The sequence below is a fragment of the Arachis hypogaea genome, chromosome 19 (genome assembly GCF_003086295.3).
Source record: "Arachis hypogaea cultivar Tifrunner chromosome 19, arahy.Tifrunner.gnm2.J5K5, whole genome shotgun sequence".
NCBI lineage: Eukaryota > Viridiplantae > Streptophyta > Magnoliopsida > Fabales > Fabaceae > Arachis > Arachis hypogaea.
The window spans coordinates 155180777-155205300 of NC_092054.1; the positions used below are offsets into that span (position 1 = coordinate 155180777).

The window sequence follows — 24524 nt, forward strand, 5'->3', positions numbered from 1 at the left end:
TCTACTGATTAGGAACATGTTCCAAGAAGTAAAACTAAATCTAAGCAATTCTAAATCTTTTTAGGTTGTAGAAACCCCATATTTAGCTCATCAAAATAACATTTTGCAAAGGAAAAAAATACCTTTAAAGATGATCAGGATTCTTTAATCAACAAAAAATGAATAACTATACAAAAATGATTAAGAAATTTTAATGACATAATAATAAAAGTAGGATAAGTTGTTAATATCTATATTTGGTTCAATCTAATATAGTTGTCTACGATGAAGTGTGATTGGATACTTCTGCTATTCATAGATTTTTGCAATCATAAATATATTAGTGGCCCAATAGAACTTTTTCTTTTTAATATTGTATTACTAGAGGTGAAATTCTTCATTATGAACCAAACTGTGTGTTAAACACAACTATGGCCATTTACAAAACGTCAGTGACGTTTTGTATTTTTTTAATCAAAATAATATTTTTTTTAACAAAACGTCAGCGACGTTTTGTTCTTTCATGATCAAAAAATTTTTTTTATTACAAAACGTCAGTGACGTTTTGTATTTTTTAATTAAAATAATATTTTTTTAACAAAACGTCAGCGACGTTTTGTTCTTTTATGATCAAAAATTTTTTTTATTACAAAACGTCAGTGACGTTTTGTACTACTACCACAACTGTGTAAAACACCAAAATGATCAAATACTTTTGTATTTCACATTAAAATTATTCATATATAAAAATTTTAGCCGGCCAAATACAACACACTTTTTTTTTTCTGTTAAATGAATCAACTGGAACTTCTCTGTTTCCTATGTCCGAGCCTTGAGAATGCCTCCTACTATATCAAATCAATAGTTTAGATACACAAAATCCAAACAGACAATTTTTCCTTGCTCAACTTGTGAAATAAACGTAACTGGTTCAACCAATCAACACACTTATCCCAAACTATCTGCATAACTCAAATCTCATAAGAAAAGTCTCATTATGCATACGCGTACACTCATTCTTCCTCAGTAACCATGTCTAGTTCTCACTGAAAACGGCCTCTTCTCCAAATCCAAATGAGGTTTGCTATGCATCTTGGATTCTGGAACATCATTTGATACTCTTGGTGTCTGCTTAGAAGTTTGATTACTCTTGTCTTTATTATCAGCCTCATCATCACTCTCATCAAATTCTAGTTCCTTCACAAGTGAATCAGCCTCAGTTTCTGCAACCAATGACACGGACTCCCCCTTTGGAATCTCATCAGCTGAGTCTTCCAGCCGAGGGACAACTTCCACAAAATCAGAATCTTGTTCATCCAAGAATTTTCTTGGTCCGGGGCTTGGACTATTATGATCATCATCAGGACCGTGAGGACTGGATTGTGAGAGTTCCAGAGCAGCTCTTGCAGCAGCGGCTGCTTGTGCTGCTGATTCAAAAGCAGCTTTTGCAGCATCAGCTACATCCTTATACTTCTTCATAGCCTTAAAGGAATCAATTGACTCCTCATCTTTTTCTTTACTAAGCAAATTGTGGAGGTTCTCTTCTTTTAGCCTAGTCTCCTGCTGATTTTGTTTTGCAACATTGACTTGTTCCTGCATTTGATCACATCAGGCTCTCTCTGTAAGAATTTGATTAACACAGAGTGTGAAAAAAAAAAGAAAAAAAAAGAAAGAAAAAAGAATGCGTATTTGTTGCTTTAGCTCTTATATGCACTTACTATACCTCAATTGTAACAGAAGAAACTTCTTCAATCAGTAGAATAATGTTGTTCTCAGAAGCAATATCTTTGAGTACCTTCGTTCTGCTTTCCAAGCTTGGCATCCTTGTGGAAAGCTTTTGTATCAACTTGAAGCAAATTAAAAGGATCACAAAAGTTATAATCTTTTGCGGGGGTAAAAAAAAAAGTTGGAACGAAAAAATAATGATTAGTAGATACTGATCGAAGTGACAGAACCACGATTAACATATTGACTCTCAATATATATTGACACACCTGAGGATCAACACCACAGTTATTTCTTAACTCAACAGCACGAGCAGCAAACTCCTTCCCAAATCTTGATGTCAACATTGCACGAATCTCTAGAATCTCTGGTAAATCTCCACACCTTGAAGCCATGTAGAGTAATCCTGATGCAGCCTCTTTTAGTTCCTCAGGACATTCTCTACAACAAGAAGAACACCGAAAACTCATCAATTCAAAATAAGAATGAAAAAAGGCTTTCAATCAATCATAAGCAGCAGGATGATAAAATACTAAATAACATAAAGTAAACGAACCTCTCTTGTGCAATGAGGTGGACCCTCTCAAACAAGAGGTTGCAGTATCCTTCAATCTTGTCATATACATCCAGCATATTCTGCTCCTTGATCACATGCTCAGCCTGTGTCAATAGCAACCCATCAGTTTCCCGAAACCCATAACTAAGACAAAACAAATGATATATAGCATTAAACTATATCTTACTCGGAGGAGAGCGCGATCATGGTGACCAAGTTGGAGAAGTTGATGAACGTCAGAACGGGCTAGTTTGAGATGTGCATGGCGCTTGTTTTTTAGGATAGCGAGGCGAGATAAGGCAAGATTAACGGTTGCCGTAAACTTTGAAGCCTTAAAGTTTCTACCTAACAGAGCATCCAGTTTCTTACCCATATGATACGGGAACGTGACGGCTCTGATGGTGCTGAAAATAATGTGAATAATAAGCTTGAGACAAAGTGTTTATATATGTTTACAATTAATTATTCCAATATATAGTAATGGTAATGGGTGTTTCGAGATGTAAGAGTTTTCTTAATAGGCAAGGCTCAAAGTGTAATATGACAAGAGACAGCTACTAAGTACTAAACGCGGTTAGTGCGTGAGTGAAGTGTCAAGGTGTGAACATTTCAATTTTCAAGTATCATTCGATCGGTTGTCACATTCTGAGAGAGGTGTGAGCCAAATTGCAGAATTAGATTATATGAACCAATCAAACAAAAAGAAAAGGTGAAGAGAGAAATGGAGAGGTCATCTACAAAATTCAATTTATTGACTATTCGATCAATCATGAGAAGCAGATCACGACAATCGTACGGTCCGCTGCTCCTTCACTAAAGAGAAACTAACTTCAATTAAAATAAACATATTTTGAATGGAATTTTAACATTTTAAGAGTATAATAAAGGAAATTGCTATCCTAGACCCTTTACTCTCCCCCGAAAATGTAAGGATATAAATCTTTTCCGTTAAACAAATGAATATGTCGTCAAATAGTCTTGCAATCTTTTGAGAGTTCATGCATTTTGGTCAAATTTTGCAACACGCACAACCTTCTATTTCATGGTACTGCCATCACGTGCTCTTTAGGTAATATATTGAAATTAGAATATAGGGCATCTGGTGACTACTAATGTTTTTTAGGAAAAGGATAGGTAACCAACGATATTTTTAAACAATGTATGAACAATGTAAATTAATAGGATTAAAAGAGTAAATTAATCTTAAATTTAATTAGCATTAAATTAAAATGTAATATTTTTTTATTTGATTGGTAATTATTCATTTTGTTCAAAATGGTCATTGTTTACCTATCACTCCCCGTTTTTTTATTAGGAATTCTGCCCCTTTTCTTCCATTAGATTTAGCGCATTATTTTACGAAGTAACATTCCCAAACAAGTTTCGATTATTAATAGTTTCAACTTTCAACAATATAATTCAGAAATTTACAATGCGTTATACTAACTTATATTATTTGTTTTATCGATGATTTCACTGATACTCGAGAAAGTTGAAAGAAACTAAATTACTAATACATTGTAACAAACTAACAATTCTTAGCTTAGATTAAGCAATGTCCGTTACTTCCATTTTTCCAATAATAATAATAATAATAATAATAATAATAATAATAATAAAACAAAGTTAACCCGTGATTAAAAATAACTAAATAATCAGGACATATTTCCAAGGATCGGTTAAACTGTCAAGGGTATCCAAGAAATTTATCCTATTTTAGATTATTTCTATACACTAATAACGTATATGTTCTTTTCTTGTAAAATATTTTATATAAATTATTATAGTGTCCCAATCCCTGTATTGACACAAAAGCCCCTCTATTTATTTTATACCTGCAAAGTTTACGTTTCGTATGAAACTTCCGATCCATTCACTGACTGCCCAAACCCCACAAATATGCCTAAGCCGTACATTATCCACACTGCAAGACATAGTAACTAGGATGGGACGCCAGGCATTTAGCATTTGATGAAAATGGAAGTTGGGTCAGCAGCGCAGGTCAACCTTAATAGTTAATCCAGAAACACTAAAGTAGAACAAAAGCACCATAAATGAATGTTAAAAGTTAAACACAGGCATCCAGAATGACCAAAAAAAGCAACCCAGGCAGCCAGAATTAAATATCACAAGAAACATCAAAGTAGCATATCCATTGGTACAAAATTTACTTTTGCCAGCATGAATTATTGATACAACAGACTGTAATCATGCTTATTATTCTTCCCTCCACTTCCACTACCAGATTCTCGACCTTCCATAACTCATGAAATGATATATCCATCAAAGTACTTAAGTGACTCTCCACCATTAATAATGAAACCTTTCATAATTTACCCGGATCTAATTCTTGTTTTTAACAGTTTAATGTCCTCAAACTTTTAAACCCACCAATACATTCTCGTTTCAATGTTGACTAACCTGACCTTTTACGCCTTGTGGAAGTAAATCACATAATAGGATCATTTCTATGGAATTTCATAGTCAGAAACAAGCCATCATAACAAAAGGATTATAGCAAACCATATTCATAGCCCCCCTTGGCTCCAGTGTTAAGTTAATACACAAACTTTTTTATGCCTAAAATTATTTTCTAACATACAGCATAGCATACTCCATAAGCAAAGATGTCAGTGGGAAGTGACTCATTGATCTGGAAGAGACAACAGAGTCACTTTATGAAAGGAACTAAGATGGCAGCCAAATTATTGGCCTCAAATAAACATGTATTTTTGTTTTTTAAGGATACACGACATTAGCTTAGTCCCTACAAAATATTTGAGATGAAATAGGTTCTTGATAGATAACATGTAACATCACAATAATTATAAGACATAACATCACAAAAATACTCCATAAGCAAAGATGTCAGTGGGAAGTGACTCATTGATCTGGAAGAGACAACAGAGTCACTTTATGAAAGGAACTAAGATGGCAGCGAAATTATTGGCCTCAAATAAACATGTATTTTTGTTTTTCAAGGATACACGACATTAGCTTAGTCCCTACAAAATATTTGAGATGAAATAGGTTCTTGATAGATAACATGTAACATCACAATAATTATAAGACATGACATCACTCTACCCCTTACAAAAACATCATTAAAAAACGAAGATTACAACATACCATATAGAAAAAGGAAATCCCTATTTCCAAATTATACTTAAATAATGAGACTGATCTGACGTGAAGTTATTGTTAGGGGCTTAGGACAGCATAGACGAGAAAAGGCAAAAGGCAAGCCCAAAAACACCATACTAAGCAAGAACAAACAACACACCCACAGAAAAACTTTACTGAAAATGCTATTAAATACCACCAACATCCACCTTAACAAACCTAAGTGCAATTGCAAGCACATGAAATATTAACTTCCAAAATGAGAATCAAGGATAGAGAGTATTCATCATACGGAACTGGAAACCAGAAGACCCATCAATCTCATCACTGCCGACATAGATCATAAAGGAATTGGACTTAAATATACTTACAAAATTGAAGGACCAAGACACAGCACCTAAAAAGACAAAGGAAATCAAACAATGAATATTTAGTGAAATTAGAAGAAAAATCAAACCCACACAAGAGTCCTGGATCAATTACTCACAGATATATGAATTTGCTTCAAGAACACAGCCAAACATCTCCAGTGAAAATTCCTCCAACAAAATGAGCAGCCATCATGGATAAGATGCAAGACAATTTCATTAGGATATGCATTTAACAAAATCTCAGAAAAGAATACAAGGTAGTAGATTGAAAGAGATGATCGAGTAAAATTCAAGAACTAAAATTGTGCGTAGCTAATGGCTGAAACTTGGAAGATCAAAGAGGCGGAAAATAAAGGAAGTTATTCTGTCACTTAAGAGTCTTACAATTATGTGAAAGGGTGTGGTATTTAGGCATTTGGTTTAATGGAACCTGCATCACTTTAATGGATGAAGATGCAACACTAACCACTCCCCTTCCCCTCATTAACATACCTATATTTTCAAAACGAAATAAAATCACATGTTTCAATGTGCTTATAGGCAACTAAAACCATTGATGTTCCTCAGAACCAAAACAATCATTCATGCTATTCCATTGAAGCTGATAATAAATTATAATAGAAATAACAATCTATTCTAGAGAGGTGAAATTAATCTCCCAATAAACAAACCAAGGTACCTTCTCCTGGGTTCCCTTTAAGCATCTAGGCACGGGAGGGATGCCTCAGACCACTGATAGGCCTCCTGGATGAGAAATTAAATTAGAATCTCCAGAATCCAAAGAGGTTCTATGAAATTGTAAAGACATTTATACTGGCAATGATAACTAGAAACTATGGAGGATCAGAAGATATTACATGCAAATGATATAAATCATCCAGATTACAACAGTTATGCAAGGTTAGTAGAAGTAATATAAATGAGAAAAAAGAGTGTCCAAAGAAAGAAACAAGGCCAACTTCTGCAAAGGATCATAGAAGCACAAGTTTACTATCGCGAAAAATTGAATTCGCTGTAATAAAATTTTCTACGCAATTAATTGCAACAAACGTTTGAAGTCCAAATACAACTATACTATGAAAAACTAACAGATTAAATTTCATAATGGCCACACAAGAAGGGGGGAACTGCCATTGGCTAGTTGTCTTACAATAGGAAACAGTACATTCCAGTGAAAGAACCGCCAGTATAGTGTACGCCTGACCAGATATCACTCTTTTCACTTCAAAAAGCCAATATTCGTGATGACACTCCTTGGTCAGTACGGAACAGATAAATAATGCCAAATGATTAGAACCCCAATGTGAATTAAATCAGATCACTATGTACAAATATCAGTGAACATCACTTCGGGGAGTCAAAAGCAGCACACTGTTCACTTGCCAGTGATAAACGGGTGGTTCAGTGCTTGTGATACCGTCAACCTCTTGTCTGGGTCCAAGATAAAAATTTTATCCATGAGATCCTTGAAGTTGGCTAACATCTTTGGATCCTCTCCAGGAGAGCCTGTGATGATTGTTCCAATATCTTTTGGTTTTATGTTGAGAATCATCCGCTTTATCGTCTAACAAATAATATTACCATCAATATTTAAGCTCTTAGGAAAACTTCGAATCATAGTAAAAAAAAAAAAAACTTCAAAATACAATAGAAGTCTAACCTTTTTTGTCACAGGATCCTCTTCAGTAGCAAGAAAAGTCAGGTCCTGATCAAAATGTTGGTCAGTGAATGCTCCCTGCAAGGTCCAGAAAATACCTTAGATCTAATTAGAAAGTAGAGATAGGAGTGCCACTCACTCTCATAGTGGGGACCACAATTCGTCCTATGGTGATAAAATGAGTAAAAGAAAAATGAATAACTAATTTCTCAATTGCAAACAATGAAAACATTCACCACAGGCAATCTATATATATAAGAACCCTGAATCAAACAGTAAAGAACAATTTTTACTCAGCGCTCAAATGGTTGCTAAACCCTAGTACTAAACCCAAAAAAAAATTTAACAGTATATACCTTACGCAGCATCTTCTTTGGAAAAGGACCCTTTAATTCCATGTGAAGCCTAAGCATGTCATTGTTTGTAAGACCTGGAAAAAGAACTTTCCCTGTATAGAGCTCATACAAACAACAGCCTACTGACCAAATATCCAACGGATGATCATATTGCAAGCCAAGAACTGCAGGAGAAGAAATAAATAAATAAAAATCCAAAAGCCCAAGAGTTGGCAACCATAGGATATTTCCCGAGATTAGTGATTAAGAATCTCATAAGTAAATGAATGGAACTTACTTATTTCAGGGGCCCGATAAAACCGACTGACAAGATATGGTGTGACTTCATTCTTACCAGCAAACATAGCATTACCAAAGTCGCAAAGCTTCAAGACATTTTTAGCCTCGTTCACCTTTTTTTGTACCATAAGAACACAAAAGGTTAGAAGACAACATATTACTTCTTGCAAACAAATACAACTAGCATCCGGAAAAGAAACATTTAAACAAAATTATTTTTGGCATACCAACATATTATCAGGCTTTATATCACAATGAAGAACACCACAGTTCCGAAGATGCTTCAGGGCAATAAATAGTTGCTTTGCATATGCTCTCACAGCTGTTAGCCTAAGGCCAATATTGCGACCAAACTTCTTTAATACTTCACGCAGATTCATATTAAGAGATTCAAAAACTAAACAAAGGTGATTCCTGTACTTAAAACTTGAAAGGAAACGAACACAATGACGCTTATCATCTGGATCTGCACCTACTAATTTCTTCAGTATGACCAACTCATCCATACCAGCCTTGTACCTATACCATATTAGAGATGAGTAACAGTGAGTAAACACAACACTAACAGAAAGCAAAAGGTACAATTCAAATAACCAGTAGAAGAAGATAACGCACATGGTGTCATTATTACGAATGATTTTTATAGCAACTTCATCTGGCTCACCATTACCAGTCTTGAGATTCTTTGCCCGAACCACTGTTGAAAAAACACCCCTCCCATGTGCAGCAGTGACTTCGTATCGGCCATCAAGTATTTCACCAAAACGATAGCCTACACAGCAATATCACAACACTATGAACAGGAGAATAGGTGTATTTGGAGACATTGCATGCAATAACAGGCAACCAAATCCAGCAGAAATTTGGCTGCCCAAAAGATTTTCCACAACATTTTGACAGGTTTCACAACAGAACCAGCACACTTCATTTTGGTGGAAAAGCATCAAACTTGAAAGAACACATTTAACAATAATTCTTCCCAATAAAGGAAGTTGCATCACCATCTAATCTAATCATGTTTTTAAGAAAAACAAGGCACAAATTTCGGGTCAAGTACTCGAGCCTTAACACATCAATCAAAAGAGAACTGAAATAGATTGAAACAATAATCAATTACTTACTGTAATACCCCTCTGCGTCATCCCAATTGTCATGTAGGCCAACCCTCTCAATCAGTATACCATCCCCTTTTCCCTAAAAGAAAGGTGGAAAATCACTATATCAGTTATAGATGTAGAAGTATGATATATGGAAGAACAATGAACATCAAAGAATACCAAAATAAAAAATTATGTATTAGTTAGCAATTACAATCAGGATTCAGGAATAAATACAAAAGGTGGTTATCCACAAAGGAAATTCACCTGTTCTTGCACTAAAAGCAACATAGATTGGGAGATATGTCATAGTGAGTACGTGTGTGTGTGTGTGTGTGTGTGTGTGTGTGTGTGTGTGTGTGTGTGAAAAGACATGCGGGAACTAAAACAAAATCTTTAGAGTAGGCAGAGAACAGAGGCAGGTGAGAACTATTATTGCAAGAAAGATGAAAGATGAAAGATGAAAGATAAAAGGTTTATAGAACATTTTAAATAAGTGAATCACCCAGAATCAGAACCCATGTCATATATTTCTGAGGTTAGTAACACATGGAACAAGTCAACACAAAATTCCCTCCAATTAAACTTAGAATCGGTTATGCAAAACTTACTGATTTCCGAACTCCAGTTGGTGTCTCACCAAATATATCATCACAAAACATGTCGTCTGATCTTTCACTCTGTAAAGATCAGAAAAAATATTTCAAAACCCAATAAATAGAAGTATGAAAAAAAATCAGATTAATTAATATTAAAAATGTAAACAAATTTAAGGACAAACCTTAGGAGTACCCTCACCCAGGCCACCAGCACCAGATATCTTCTTAGAAGCACCATTCAAATTTTCAGGAGTAGATTTCCCAACAGCAAATGATGTTTCTACATCATCAATACCATCATTCTTGCCATCATGTGCTTCAGGAACATCAGTAGGAATGTCCACGGATTCCTTGTCTAAAAATAGTGCATCATGAAATTACTAAAGATAGTCCAAATAATGGTGACAGTGATGGAAAAACAAAAAAGCCATTACTTTGTAATTAATCCAATTTCCAAGCCTATCATTCCTCCTTTTTAACTTCAGAACTCACTCTCACGGTAAAGAAAACATAGCAATAATGGTTTGCAAGAAGTCTACATTATTACATAGAAATGAAATCAAGCATATGTCTAAACTGAGAACATTTGAATTTCAAGAGATGCAAAAAACAATGATTCAGAAAAAGGGTAATGATAGGGGTTTATCAAAAAGAAAAATGAATGTTTCATGAACAACAAATCAAACAACTCACAAAATACAGTAAACACGGATTAACAAATAGATAACAGGTAGCATAGGAAACTTAAATGCATATCCTTACCAAGTCCAGCTCAATTTAAGAAAAAGTGGAGGGCTTTAGAACCAATGACAACCCCTCATACTTTAAGAAGCGAAGATTACATGGCACTAATGGAGCCAAAATAGTGAAAATTAACATATTCATGGAAAAATTTTAGAGGTTATAACTATATTAGGAAGATCATTGTGTAAAGAACTACAACTTGTAGTAGTGGCCGAAAATCATTGTATGGTAAATAGCTGCTACTTTCTAATTTGTTATCATCCTATCACTTTGAAACACACAGAAGGAAAAGAGGGGAGAAGAACAATACCTTTTCCTTCATTTTCAGCTGCCTGTTCTGCTTGCTGATGCTGCTTCTTGTATTTCTCCATTATTGCTTCCCTTCTCCGTCTACTTTCCTCCTTAATCCTATTCAGATCTTCCTCTTCTTGCTCTGGTAATTGCAGAGTATCCTCATCTAAGTAATCTTGTTCAGCCTCACCTCTACAATCAACATAGACAAAATAATTAAAAATAAATAAATAGATACTGTGCTATTCCAGAGAGAGTATTGTATGAATGGAAGAAAATTATGATAGCAACAAAAAATTATAGGTAGTGAAATACCTTTCTAGCTTGCTTTCATTCTCTTCCATGGCACTTCTTGCAGAATTATAAAATTTTACAGAATCAGAATTCCTGTTTCTCTCCCGATGATATTCAGTTTCTTCGTGTCTTGAATGTTTTCTATATCTGTCTCGAATGTCTTCACCATCCTCATGACGCAAATGCTTATCCTTATTATATGCGGTGTCTTTATCAGTGTGCCTATATCTATCATCTCGCCTCTCCCTCTCCTTAATGTGATCTCTTTCCCGATTCTTATCATCCCTTTCACTATCCCAATCTCTTCCTCTCTCACCACCCCTTGTATTATCCCTACTCCTGTCCCTTTCCTTTCCCCTTCTTCTATCCCTCTCAAAATCTGTTTCCCTGCTCCAGCCTCTCTCCTTTTCTCGTCTCCTATCCCTATCCTCCTCCCTTTCCCTACTTCTGTCTTTTATTGTGTCCCTTCTATCCCTCTCATAGCTCCTTTCACGTTCCTTTTCTGTTTTACGCACCCAATCAACCTCCCTATTCCTGCTTGCTTCGTCTCGTTTCTTTTCCCTGTATAAATCCCTATCCACATGACTGTCCCTACTGCGATCCTGGGACTCTCGACTACGATACCTGGAACTACGTCCCCTCCTGTCATCTACCAACAAGTCTGCATTGCCACGACCATGCTCCCTTCCACGTGCTCTCATTCCTTCCTCATCATGCTCATAGTCAGTCTTATCTCTGCCACTATGATGAAGGGACCCTTGATCCCTAGAGTGCCTTTTCTTGGAATGAGCATATTCATCTGCTATACTACGAGAACGAGATCTGTCCCTAGGATGACCACTTGATCTTGATCGACTTCTACATCTATCATGAGAAGGAGAACTTCTTAACATTCTATATTTTTCACCTTCACTATCAGATGATGAATTTGTATGGTAATTATGTTTTATTCCATTTGCCTGTATCTCTTTCTCTTCATAGTCACCTTTTAGTTTCTCATTTCCTCTCAATTGTCCAGGGCCCTCATTCTGCTTCTTATCTTCTTTGGATGATTTAGGGTTCAAATACCCATTACCCAAACCATCTTTAGTATCTCTAGCATTCTTTCCACCTTTCAGCTCAGGGCTTGACTGGTTAGGAGAACCATAGTCATCATGAAGTCCAGGGTGCTTGTCTGCAGTATCCAATGCAGGACTAACATATTTACCATGACTTCTGTCCTCCTTTCCAGTTTTTGAATTTTTTGTGACAGGTCCCTGCCCATCACAAACAAGAAATTGAATGCAAATGTCTACTTAAAGCGATGCTAAAGAAATTGAACAATCCTTTTAACTTGGTCCATGGGCAAAAAATGAAGTATAATAATAATTATTTAAAAAAAAAAAACGTAACCAGCTCTTACAAATTAACTGTAAGCCACCAGTCTTCACTGAAACGCCTAGAGAGACTTCTTTTCCAATTCACTCATGTTCGTGTAGTGCAAGCAGGTTCTTACATATCTATGAAACACTGACAAGGTACTCTAACAAGCTCTCACGCCACGAATGAAAAAATTGATTATACAATCCAAAAAAGGAAACATAGTGCTCTGTTTGGTCACCGAGGAGAACAGAGACGCCTAAAACACCTACTTATACTAAGATAAATCTCAGAAGGTTAAAGAAGATATGAACACATCCTGGTTTCGTCAATCAAAACAACACAATTACAATAGTAAGACGTCTTTTAAATCCATTCCTCTGGCCTCTGCTTTCTCGGCAACCAAACAGATTTCACCACAATATTAAAAGAAAATAAAGCCGAATTAAAAAAATAAATAGATAAACGAAGAACAATTCGATTGTATCATACCGGAATTTTGTTATCGGATCGAGAATCTCGATTTCCTGACAGCTCAATTTCACCAGGCTCTGCATCAGATTCTGTCTGCTTTTTTCCAATCTCACCTTCTTCGAGAATCTCTCCCTCCTCGACGTCGTCGTCAGGGAGAGAGCTATACGGAGCAGAGTTAGAAACAGGAGCTGGAGAAGGAATCCTAGCAAGAGTTCCGCGATCGTATTCGGTGTCTTCATCGCGTTTCTTGGTGGAGTGGCGATGGCGGTGGCTATGGTGGCGGTGCTTGTGGCGCTTCGAGGATCTATCGGCGTCTTCCGGAGAGGAGGATCGGCGATGCTTGCGACGAGAGTCGTGGGAATCGGTTACCATGATTGGGATTAGGGTTAGGGTTAGGGTTTTGAGGTGTTATGGTTGAATATGAAGGAAGGTTGAATGGGAGAGAATAGATCGTACGGTTGCAGCACGCGCGGAGCAATGGTATTGGATCAGATTCAGAAGGCCAGCTACAATACATACAACAGAACCAAATTATTGAGGATCATATTCGCCGATCATCGCACGTGCCTCCTTCCTTCTTAAGCGTGCCCACACCCAATGATTCAATCAATTGCTAAATAAAACAATTTATTATTATTATTATTATAGTTTATAATTTTATTACTTTATATTTTTCCTAATTTTTTTTCTAATTTCTAAACCAATAAAGTTATGGATATTTTTTATTCTTTTATATGTTTGAAATAAAAATACATTTTGTGTTATTACTCTTATTTAAAATTAAAAGGACTATTAGGCACATTATCAAAAAGTCACATCATTACATTTTAAATATTGCAATCCGAAACTGTTAAACAACTTTAAATTACTGTTTAAACGGTATTTGAGATTGATAATGCATTAGAATTAAATTCCATACACCTCAAAAATAATTGTTTATTATATAATTCATCAGTAACGAAAATTTGTGAACTCCATTTTTAATTCCTTCAAGTTTAATACGTGCATGCAGTCAATCAATTTTGAGAATCATCATCATCGTGCAACAGTACTAAAATTTTTCGAAGGGCGCAGAAAAAGTAAAGGAACTTCACTACAATCTATAAATAGTGCTGGAGATTGATCTCTTTAGAGGAAGAGAATATATGCTTGCAGAAAATAGTTGGAATTTGAAAGAACCAACGATGATGGAGCTTTATTTTTGGATAAGATGAAAATTGTGCACTCTGAGAATAATGAGTGTATGTGGACCAACTGACACGTTTTCTAATAAAGTACTCAAAATTCTAAAACATATAATATTATTTTGCCTCCTTCATTTTCGAATCTGATTCTGTTTGTTGGGGTAAGAAAGCAAGCTAAGAGGAACAAGAACTTGTTTATTTATTTATCAAGTCATTCTATCTTCTCAACTTGACGCTTAATTAAGGGGAAGCATCCCTTGATGCCCACGACTTGCAATGCCATAAGGTAAAGCAAAATCGTTTTCTCTTAGTTTTCTTTTATCTAATCATTATCATTTTCTAATATTGTAATAAAAATCAGTCTTAAAATTAACATTAACACCTTGCACATAAAATTCAGTTCACCATTACAATTTGAGTTGAGCAGACCAAGGTACAATAAAATCGAATAAAGGCAATGAATGACATTGCTTGGCTATGCATTGTGTGGTCCGAATTTCCTGTTTAACACAAAACACAATGAATTCCTTTTAATGTCTCTTCAGAGAAAAAGCAAATTCAATAAAGAACACACAAAAAGCTTTCTACTATACACTGTAAAATCAGTCTAGAGAATCTTATACACATGTGAATCTGGATCCTTTTTTCTCCTTTGTGACTTGTGAGTGGTGTACTTAACCATGGGAAGAGCGGAATATCCGTTTAATAATGGCAACTTTAGGGAGATTGTTCCTGTTAATGGGAGTAATTTGCTGTGCTTCTGTGATTACTTTACCAACAGTTGGTAACAACCTAAATGTGAGTGTCACCTTCTTCTCTAACACATCCACCTCCACGGACTCTGTCTCTGCTGAACCATCATAACATTTTGCATCACACTTGTGTTTCAAAATTCATCAAATAGAAGAATTCACTAATCTATATCCTTAAATAGTAGGGTCATGTTTTTTTTGAGTAGGTAAGTGTCTAATGAAACCAAAACCATAAAATTTAACAGCTGGATTTATAAGTTAACTGTTTAAATTCCTGTTTTCACCATATTGAAGTGACAAGAAGAGTGACCACTTCTCTTATTCCTCTCATTGTCTTCTCTATCTAACCTCTTCTTGCAAATCAGAGAGAGGGAAAGTGTTTGTGTATATCATGGCCTTAGTAAGAAGAAAAAGTTCTTAGGGCCCTTCAAAACGAATCAACAATTTGACAATCACATGCAACATAGTAACATATAATTCCACACACATAGATGTCCATTGTGTAAGAGAGTAAGAGGAAAATAACACTTACCATGCATTTTAGCAATGATGTCAGAAACCCTCTTCTGGCACTTTTCACATTGCATATCTGCAGAAAGAACAACTTCCTGGACCTGTTCTCAGATAAGAACAAAAAAATTAGACTCAAGAATATAGAAACTAGATGAAGTTCTATACTTGATACAGAAACTATGAGCAAGAAAGAGTGGTGGTAAATAGTGCATACTAATGGCCGGGACAAAGACTCCATAGAAGCCAAACTAGTCCCAGAAAGAGAGAATCGCTTTGACATTTTTCTACCAACTTTATGCAGCTCCTTTTTAGAACCATCTTCAAAAGCCATACCTGTGATAATTAGGTGTGCTGCCATTACCAAAAATGCCTTTTTATGTGTGTAGTTAACGAGTTTGATGGTTGAATTCCATCTTGGAAAGAGTGGAATGTGCAGGGAAAATGACCTATGAACAGCTTCCTCCAAGGTGATAGAGCAATTCCATCTCTTGGGATGCTTGGAGTGGATTCAGAAGTTGGTAGGCACAAGAAAATGGAGAGAGATCATGATAAAACAGCAATAGTGAAGTGTGAAAGAAAGTTATTATGACCAAGTTAACTTAGATTGTTGATTGTTCACTCACTATGTAAAGGAGAAGGCCCCACGTTTAATAGTGCTTGTGTTTACCAGAATTAATTATTCCTTTCATGGTTGCTTCCTAAACCAGACACCAGATTAATTGAATGAATCAATAATGCAAAGTGTACTTAAGTGGCGTGCTTAGTTGGCGCAGCTTCAAGAATGAAAATTAAAGCTTTGTTTGACTCTGGCTTGGCTTAAACCAATAGCATGAGTGAAGCTGAAGAATTAAAAGAGAGTGAAATCAAGACTCTGAAGAATTTGAGTATAGATATATTATTTAAGACAATCTAATTATTATTATCCATAGGATTAGTAGCATTGGATCCATTAGCGTAGGTCCTCGTGTACAACTAAAGTCAAGCAACGGGCTCCTGCATACGGCAGCAGGGGCAACGTTCCATTGAGGGCCACCATACTTTGACTTCTGAGTATTCTATCTCTAGTTTTCTGTGTTACTCGTACTAGTAGAGATACAGTAGTCAAAAACAAGAAAGAAAACGCTACACGTATCTATGAACATTGATTAAGCACAAGTGTTTATGTCGTGTTGGTGTATTTATCAAGTAGTCTAAGTTATTTGGATTGGCAAGTGGCAATATAGTCATTTTCGGGAACACGTTGTTGTCATCTGACTGGCCAAATTATGTACCAACTAGTAACTACTAGTACTAACAACCAGTCAAAACAAAAAAAGGTACTAACAAAGGTTGCAAAGGAATTCTAGTTTTGTTGTTTTAAGTTGATCAATTTTGTATTTCAGGTTTACTATGACCATAGAGGCTAAAGCATTATGCTTGTCCAAAACACACATATATGATAGGACACTATAATCAACCTCCCCCAATGAAATGAGCCTAGTTAATGTTGTAGTTTAGCTACTGTTTGTAAAGGTAATTAATCATTTTAAATATGATCTTACGTTAGCCTAATATCGCCGAAAGATATAGGGTCATTCGTGCATCAATGAAAAGCTCCTCTTTCACGCCCGCACTACATTATTAATCATTAATCTAGCACTTTCAATAGTTTCAATCCTTTCAGCTTAATCGAAGAAAACAACGTAAATCGGTAAATCATAATTTTCAAGTACTTCTCGTGATATTCTCCAGCTAGTACAAAATGGTATATGTATTTCCATTATTCCATTAAATTACACGATACATTTAGAACATTTTAAGAGAATGAAAAGAACCGTTACAAAAAAACTATCCTACGTCAAAGCTAAAGCGGTTACACCACTGCATCTAGAAATTATCTGCCAAACTTACTTGGCATCATAGCCACGATACCACAGTTCACTCCAATATCAAAAGAAAATTATTCATCTAAGAGAGCTAAATATTCGAACTTAGGGAACGGAAAAAAAAAGAATTATAGAAAGAAAGAACCATGAGCCTAGACCTAGTAAAAGAAACACAGACACATTACCTACACATAACTAAGTTGGTTAAGGAAGGGACAACCGAAGAGTTGAAAACAGAAGGATCCCCTCCATATGTGAAGTCGTCATGTTCAGCATTCACAAATGCTGGAATCACAAAACTGTCAGAAGCATCAGATTCCAGAGAGTTTGGGGACTTTCTCCTATCTTTATCGCTTCCCAAAGAGGTGCCATTACTACGTCTCCTCTTCCTAGATGACCACCGTAATTGAGATAGTATATCATCTTTCAAGAGGTCTGGAAACAACACAGGCTTCTTACTTTTATCCCCTTCAGAATCCAAGCATGCATCAGCCTCCTTTGATTGTATGACATCTTCTGTGGATAATTCACTTGATTTGCAGGGACCTTGTTTTGCCTTTAAGGTTGACAATACAGAATCCACAAGGTCAGGCCTTCCCCTCATCTTCACCCACTCATTCCCTATCCATTCTTGAGACTGTCGTAGGTTATCAAGGTCAAACATTGACACCAACTTCTCCCCTGCAAAGATCACAAACATAAATGTCAATTACACCACAGCACAAACAGGTGTCAAGTGTTAGCAGCAAATTTCAGAGAAAAAAATAAGGGAAGAGCAAACAGTCATACCTGGGAAATAAACACGATATTTAGCTTCAGACACTATTTTAACAACAATGCCTTCCCACCAACCGTCATGCCACCAAACATCAACAATGGAACCAACATCAACCCCCGTGGATTTTTCAAATCTATGAGGTGGTGGGACTGGCCGAATCTTATTCCTTCCATACTTCCGTAGCCTCAGATCATCATGAGCTGAGATTTTGGAAGCCAAAACCCATTCCTAAACCAAAAAGGAAAAAAGCAATGTTAACATTTGGACAAGTTCATAATCGATATAAAGGGAGGTTAAAGATGACGCTTATTAAGATACCTCGAGCTTCTTGGTTTCATCAACGGCATCCTGAATGTCTTGATATTGAACCTTCACTTTATTTTTGTGCATCTTAACAATAGAGGCTCTGAACCAACAGCCTCTCATTCCACTGTCCTGTGAGAGAACCTCAACTTGGGAACCTACAACTAAATAGTCATCAGAAACATTCTTCAACGAAGTCTTTCCCGTTCCAATTTTGGTATTGGATTTAGAATTACTCAAATCTAGTTTAATAGCAGCCAAATCAGCCACTTCTTTGCTACCAACTTTTGTCAGGCGCCGCCTCTTCTTAGGTCTACTCTCAGCAGCTGGATCAGAGTTTCCTTGACTATTGTCAGACAGACCAGAACTCCCATGAGACCTTGATTCAGAAGGCGCACACATGAATCTGATTATATCTTGTTTCCAGTAACCCTTAAGCTGGGATACATCGAAGGGTTTAACATCATCATTATCAAATTGTTTTCTGCATATGAATGGCTCCCAGAGAGTATATCTCGCAACACTCTGAAGCTTTTCGTAATGTTGTGGAGTAACGACAGAAGCCAATCCATCTATGCATTCAATACTTAGATCTTGAAGATAAAGAGAAAAGAAAACCTCTCTCTCACAAAAATCATGAGGCAAATCGATACCAACCTCATCAATTTTGTGAAACCATCGTACCACAACCATCCTGTTGCCTCTGGAATCCTCATACATGTCTTCCAAGTAGGCAACCAGACGTTTGCCTTCTTCTGCTAAAACATATACAAAATCATAAACCTGGAAAACATTTTGAAATCAGGCAAAACAAGCAGGTTGGAAAAGTCAAATATAGATAAGGTGTGGGAATAGAAGGAGATGCATAAAAAAATAAAAATTATATATATATGACGATGACTTACAGATATCTTAAAACCGTTTCGCTTAAATGACTGATAGTGATTTCTTCTTTTCTTGCAAGTCCAAGGAGACCCTAACCATAAGAATTCTTTTGTACCATGGCCCAGCTTCCCCAATTGATTATCCTGGAAAACATACAGAAGAATTGAATAAGGAAATGGATCATATAACAAATAAGGGCTTACATTCGAAGAAAAAAAAAATTACCAAAATCCTATTGCTGCTTCATAAATCATAATCAGTACCTTCAAGGTTTCAGCATCAGCTGCACGAGCTGAATTCTCTGCGGAGGATTCTGAAAAGTTAAAACAAATTAAAAAATAAAAATTAGCATAATATCCAAGACTAACACTCTATAAACGAAGAACCAGTGGTGTTAAACACGGATACCTGGGCTATCAGGGGAGAATCAAGCCACAGGCAAACAGAGTTATAACACCTATCACATATCAAATTATGAATATGCCAGGTATTTTTTAGAACTTGAGAGATCGAAAAAGTAGATAAATAAATCCATGAATTTTAGCGGTGTGGCATAATATGTTGGAACACAAAAACTAAAATGGATGTAAGGAGGGAAAAAATGAAACAATCGAAGAATACAGTAAATCAGCGTGACAAAAACATGAAGCACACGAGAATTAGGGCGAAGATAAAACCCCAGGAAGACGAAAATTGGAAAGGCAAGGTATCCAAACCAATAAATTCAATTTTCATCGCAAACCCAAATGAAAATTCGAAGTAGGGAAAAAGCTGAGTGTTGCCGAAACGGCGAAACCTCAATACTCGAGGATAATTTTCACAAGAACGAGCGAATTATCAACCCCGAATTCAAAACCGGTTGAAAAGGACCAGTGAATTATCATAAGGGCTCAAAATGACAAACAGAAAGATAAAGAGAGTTTTAGGGCACGAACCAGAGAATAGGGAATCCAACCAATCAACGACTTCTTTGCGAGATTTGAGCTTGGAGAAAGACACAGAAGACCCCATGGAAGCAAGAAGCTTCTTCTGGGTGGGAAGCGCATAGTGATAAAACATGTGCCTCAAGCTCTTCTCTTTGCCAACAAGTGCCAGATCTGAGCTCCCATCCCTTCTCCTCAGAACGTAATGCACCTCCCTCCTTCCCTTCTCCCTCGACACCCAAACTTCCTCCCACCTCACGTACCCACACGACGCCATACCTTGCCCTAATTATAACCTAATCGGAATCAATCAATCAACCCACAACGAACGCAACGAAAAAACGAGAATTGAATTGAATTGCACAATTCGGCTATGAGGCGGTTCTTCTGCTGGCTGGCTGGCTGCAATGGAATAAGAGATTGATTTCAGAAGGCGGAGGATAGGTTTGAATCGCAATTTAAAGAGCGTTGTTTTCTGAAATGGTGATGTAATAATTATTTTCTATTTTCTATATTTGTTCTTTTCGATTTTGATTTTCTTTCTTGTTTTGACTCCTAAATTTTAATCTAAAAGAAATTAATTACTTATTATAAAAATAAAAATTTATTTATTATATTCATTATTCTCACGTTAATTACTATATTACAAATTAATAATAGTATCAATAAAGTAATAAACTAAAGTAAATTGACATCCCGGCTCTAATCATTTTAAGGAAATTCTGTGGAAAGAGTGGGAATTAGGGTTTCGAGATGTGCTGATCTGAGGTGGAGCGAAGATCAACGGTGGAGATTCGTTAGGACAGGATGATGACTCAGGACAATAAGTGAGTGACGCGGATTATATGTAGAATGCCGAGAATGCCCTTGGGGATGGATATGAATTGCGGGTGGACCATTGGCATCGGTCATCACACGTTGCAGATTCAAAGGAGACAAAGGAGATAAAAGGGGGTGTGCCCGGATCTGCCGGCGCAATGTAGTAAAGAGAAAAATATTGAATTGAATACTCCCTCTTTTTCATCTTTGCCAGCTGTTGACAGCAAATAAATTATTTTCTATTTAAACACTAAATCAATAACTTATATTTATATATTTTTAATGTAAATCATATTACAATATTTATTTTATACAAAACTAATTTACAATTGATTTTTAGTATATAATATGGTCGATATAAAAATTAAAATGTATTTTACTTGTATTATTATTATTTTAGTAATTTTTATTTTTATAATTTTGTATAAAAAATAAATTTTCATTTTTTATTATTTTATTTTTTCACAAAATTATAAAATAAAAAAAACACAAATAAAAAACACACTTAATTCTTTAATAAAAAAGTTTCTATGTTCTCAAAATCAGGCTAAACTTTTTGTAAAGAATTACATCTTAATATATTTTTTATATTTTCAAATTAGTAATAAAAATAAAAATAAAAAATAGACGCAAAATATCAAATTTTATTACGATGTGTAAACAAATAAAAAAACATAAAATCATTTTGTATTTATTCACAAAACTAACCTCGTAGGGTTTTTTTGTCCTTACAGTTTTTTTTCCCGTAATATGAGTCAATGGGGTGACTAGTCAGTTAGTCAACTTTATTGGGATATTTCGCTTTTAGTTTAATTTAAATACAAGAAAATAGTTGTATTAGAAAGACTTATAAAACAAACTAGGTATATATACCTTCTCCGGATCAACGATTAAAGAAAAAACTAATTTTGTCAAATAACCGCCTTTTTTTTCTATTAGTGTTTTTATTAAAAATAAAATTATCTAATATAATTATAAATGGGTGGTTGTTGCGGATTTTTTTTATGGAAATAAATACAGATAAACTATTATTTTCTAAATACGCATGAATTAAAACTTTTTTCAAAATGCACAACACCAAGTTATAAGAAGCACTCACGAATTGGAAATAACTTTTCATCTTATGTATGGTACCTACAAAATGGACTTTTCAGGTGTAGCGAACACGAATTCAGTCATCACAGAGATGGTATCCACGAAATAGAGACAGAAGAGGGTCAGACGCGAATTGGACCCAATTGATTGGTATCAAACACAAAATGCAGCAACTAAGTTGGTAATAATTTTTTTTGGTGACTGAGTTAGTAATAATTTAAAAGTATTAGTCTTCCACCACTATTTTCATATAATGATTCATTTGCTGAAAATATTGATCATCTACCACCATTTTAAAATAATATTTCATTTGAATTACTTACTACATATATTTCTTTCAGTTTTTTTTTTAATTATTTTATCAATATATTTTTATTATTAAATTTGGATGTAACATTGTGTGGTATGAAATCTCAGTTTTAACTTTATTTTTTTCACATGTGAATTATTTTTGTATAGTTTGCTATTATTTTTATAGTTAGTTATAGCAAGTTCTTAACCTCAATAAATGAAGAGAGAGTTCTTATAGGAGTAAAAAAAATAAAAAACAGCAACAAAATATACATTGACACACATTTCACATTTATTTTATATTTTTATCTACCATATCATACACAATAAAACAACAAATACTAACTACATAATAATTTCTTTGGCATTGCCATCAAGATTATTGTGAATTAAAATTTTATTATTATTCACCACATATAAGAACATCGTTTTCTAATGATATTACGTAGGAAGAACCAATTGCGTAAAAAATAGAACTAATAAGAAAGCAAATAAAGAATCAATTGCCTAAACGATTGTAATCCCAGCCACGCACTTAATTAATTAAATTATGTAATCTTTGATCCACCAGATATGCTATAGTTTAATTAAGTTAGTTAAACCACCATTTTGATCATTTGAAACGTTGGTTTGTCAAAAACGGATGGTTTCTTTATCGTAAAATTTTTGGTTCCTTAAGGATTAATTTTGTTTGATGAGTACATCTAAAATGGGAACTCTTATTATCACATGGTGACATCTTAGCCAACACGTATGGGGCATGTTGTACACTTAACCTTAATGTCCAGTGCTCTTCTTATATAATGCGAAGCTCGTTAACATTTTATTGCGAATAAGAGAGTTATTTTAGTATGTTAGTGGTGTGATGGAGGATACTACAAATATACATGTGTATTATAATAGTGACATTATACGAAATATTCATGATGGGATGAGCTTTGTGTGTGAGAATCCATTTTGTTTATGGTACCATGCACCATGACGTTCGTAGAGCTATAGAACGGTCTCTGTCAAAGCATAGAGAGTGATATTTTAAAGAGAATGAGCAATATTCTATATCGGAATCCCGTTATAGTGTTTGATGATCTAATACAGTTTAATATTATACCGATTATTGATGAAGCAAATATGCAGCATATGTTCCATATTCATCAGCAGACTCAGGTGCAACAGCAAAATATTGGGTTATATGTCAAGTTTGAAAATATAGATGTAGAAGAAATTCAACATGATTCAAAGATGATAAAGTTGAAGTGTACAAAGAAATGAAATAGTGATAGCGAGACTTCGAAACTACGTACGAAATTGGTGAGAAGGACGAGGATGGTGATGTGAAATGTGAGACAATATTAAAAAATGTAGTGGTTCCTCCCGCAGTTAGTCAACCAATGGACGATCCACATTTTATGTGTAGCTTGGATCTTGATGCCATACATGCACCGAAATTTTCCAAATATGCAAATATAGGTACGTGAGGAGTGAGTAATACATTTTCTTAATTTATATTTTGGATCGATCAATGAGTGACAGGTTTTTTTTTTGTAGGCGTTGCTAATCCAAGGACGGGGAGTTCAGGACTGAAATGGAATACAGTTCTAAAAAAGTGGTCGTCACGGCAATTAAGAGTTATACTATCTCTAGAGGAGTCAACTATAATATGTTTATACGTTCTATGCAAAATACAAGACGTATGGCCGTGGATGCGATGGGATAAGCCCACTTGATACACACAAAAAAAAAGGTTGTTGGAAGATACGAAGATACAACGGGAGTCACACATGCATCATGTGAACGATTTCAGAAGATCATTTCAAGTTGGACTCAAACACGGTTGCTGAGGTTATAAGGCCATTGGTTGAGACCGACCCATCCGTGAAGGTGAAATCTATAATTACAGAAATCCAATCAAGGTTCAACTACACCATAAATTATCGAAAGACTTGGTTGGAAAAGTATAAGTCAATACCTAAAGTTTTAGATAGTTAGGAAGAATCTTACAAAATTTTCCCATCGTGGTTCTCAGTAATGATTCAAAAGATGTTATCTCAATTGTCTAAACAAAAACACGACCCATGTATAATGGAAATGAAGAGGCGGACGGTGTCAAAATACTTCAACGTATTAAGGAGTTTTAATCCATGCATTAGAACATTCCGGCATGCAAGCCTCTTATTCAGGTTGACGACACACATATTTACGGAAAATATAAAAG

At 35.3% G+C, this 24524-nt stretch overlaps 4 protein-coding genes across 19 annotated transcripts; all 4 read right to left on the reverse strand.

Moving 5' to 3' along the window:
• Window positions 1–681: 681 nt before the first annotated feature.
• Window positions 682–4279, reverse strand: LOC112777311 (uncharacterized). The gene is made up of 6 exons (XM_025821654.3): window positions 4096–4279; window positions 2448–2664; window positions 2261–2364; window positions 1974–2145; window positions 1703–1825; window positions 682–1572 (listed from the first exon to the last, which is right to left on the reverse strand). Exons 1-6 carry the CDS (start codon window positions 4131–4133, stop codon window positions 1003–1005), a joined length of 1224 nt encoding a protein of 407 aa, XP_025677439.1. The 5' UTR covers window positions 4134–4279; the 3' UTR covers window positions 682–1002.
• Window positions 4280–4761: 482 nt separating this feature from the next.
• LOC112777308 (uncharacterized) lies at window positions 4762–13519 on the reverse strand. Of its 10 annotated transcripts, XR_011878056.1 has the most exons (16): window positions 12923–13519; window positions 11093–12327; window positions 10797–10969; window positions 9925–10097; window positions 9755–9823; window positions 9168–9240; window positions 8662–8818; window positions 8274–8565; window positions 8045–8159; window positions 7768–7931; window positions 7415–7489; window positions 6905–7318; window positions 6434–6498; window positions 5871–5922; window positions 5755–5780; window positions 4762–4913 (listed from the first exon to the last, which is right to left on the reverse strand). XR_011878056.1 is itself a non-coding variant. In XM_072228829.1 (13 exons), exons 1-13 carry the CDS (start codon window positions 13274–13276, stop codon window positions 7130–7132), a joined length of 2961 nt encoding a protein of 986 aa, XP_072084930.1. In that variant the 5' UTR covers window positions 13277–13519; the 3' UTR covers window positions 6714–7129. The 10 variants fall into 10 exon arrangements, 3 of the variants coding, with proteins under 3 accessions (XP_072084930.1, XP_072084929.1, XP_025677436.1); XR_011878054.1 differs by lacking the exon at window positions 4762–4913 and having other exon boundaries at window positions 5556–5780; XR_011878058.1 differs by lacking the exons at window positions 4762–4913; window positions 5755–5780; window positions 5871–5922 and adding an exon at window positions 6105–6246 and having other exon boundaries at window positions 8274–8376; window positions 8467–8565.
• Window positions 13520–14433: 914 nt separating this feature from the next.
• Window positions 14434–16500, reverse strand: LOC112777312 (uncharacterized). Of its 7 annotated transcripts, none has more exons than XR_003190379.3 (4): window positions 15568–16500; window positions 15373–15454; window positions 14712–14935; window positions 14434–14588 (listed from the first exon to the last, which is right to left on the reverse strand). XR_003190379.3 is itself a non-coding variant. In XM_025821657.3 (3 exons), exons 1-3 carry the CDS (start codon window positions 15709–15711, stop codon window positions 14485–14487), a joined length of 330 nt encoding a protein of 109 aa, XP_025677442.1. In that variant the 5' UTR covers window positions 15712–16500; the 3' UTR covers window positions 14434–14484. The 7 variants fall into 7 exon arrangements, 3 of the variants coding, with proteins under 3 accessions (XP_025677442.1, XP_025677441.1, XP_025677440.1); XR_011878060.1 differs by having other exon boundaries at window positions 14682–14935; XR_003190378.3 differs by having other exon boundaries at window positions 14712–14938.
• A 585-nt stretch (window positions 16501–17085) lies between these two features.
• Window positions 17086–20835, reverse strand: LOC112777309 (uncharacterized). Its single transcript, XM_025821652.3, has 6 exons — window positions 20120–20835; window positions 19448–19497; window positions 19205–19327; window positions 18315–19082; window positions 18008–18224; window positions 17086–17899 (listed from the first exon to the last, which is right to left on the reverse strand). Exons 1-6 carry the CDS (start codon window positions 20382–20384, stop codon window positions 17400–17402), a joined length of 1923 nt encoding a protein of 640 aa, XP_025677437.1. The 5' UTR covers window positions 20385–20835; the 3' UTR covers window positions 17086–17399.
• Window positions 20836–24524: the final 3689 nt, after the last annotated feature.

What these genes read in the sequence shown, in the direction of transcription:
- LOC112777308 (XM_025821651.3), bottom strand. Translation starts at nt 13,276, where the DNA reads ATGGTAACCGATTCCCACGACTCTCGTCGCAAGCATCGCCGATCCTCC. An exon ending in AATGAAAGCAAGCTAGAAAG is followed by an intron (nt 10,970 to 11,092) that starts GTATTTCACTAC and finishes TGTTGATTGTAG; the next exon opens with AGGTGAGGCTGAACAAGATT. An exon ending in CAACTGGAGTTCGGAAATCA is followed by an intron (nt 9,241 to 9,754) that starts GTAAGTTTTGCA and finishes CCTTTCTTTTAG; the next exon opens with GGAAAAGGGGATGGTATACT.
- LOC112777311 (XM_025821654.3), bottom strand. Translation starts at nt 4,133, where the DNA reads ATGGATCGGAAGTTTCATACGAAACGTAAACTTTGCAG. An exon ending in ACGAAACGTAAACTTTGCAG is followed by an intron (nt 2,665 to 4,095) that starts GTATAAAATAAA and finishes CATTATTTTCAG; the next exon opens with CACCATCAGAGCCGTCACGT. An exon ending in ATGATCGCGCTCTCCTCCGA is followed by an intron (nt 2,365 to 2,447) that starts GTAAGATATAGT and finishes CTATTGACACAG; the next exon opens with GCTGAGCATGTGATCAAGGA.
- LOC112777309 (XM_025821652.3), bottom strand. Translation starts at nt 20,384, where the DNA reads ATGGCGTCGTGTGGGTACGTGAGGTGGGAGGAAGTTTGGGTGTCGAGG. An exon ending in CTGATGCTGAAACCTTGAAG is followed by an intron (nt 19,328 to 19,447) that starts GTACTGATTATG and finishes TATGTTTTCCAG; the next exon opens with GATAATCAATTGGGGAAGCT. An exon ending in ATATCGTGTTTATTTCCCAG is followed by an intron (nt 17,900 to 18,007) that starts GTATGACTGTTT and finishes TGATCTTTGCAG; the next exon opens with GGGAGAAGTTGGTGTCAATG.
- LOC112777312 (XM_025821655.3), bottom strand. Translation starts at nt 15,711, where the DNA reads ATGGCAGCACACCTAATTATCACAGGTATGGCTTTTGAAGATGGTTCT. An exon ending in AGTCTTTGTCCCGGCCATTA is followed by an intron (nt 15,455 to 15,567) that starts GTATGCACTATT and finishes ATCTGAGAACAG; the next exon opens with GTCCAGGAAGTTGTTCTTTC. An exon ending in CATCATTGCTAAAATGCATG is followed by an intron (nt 14,939 to 15,372) that starts GTAAGTGTTATT and finishes ATGATGGTTCAG; the next exon opens with CAGAGACAGAGTCCGTGGAG.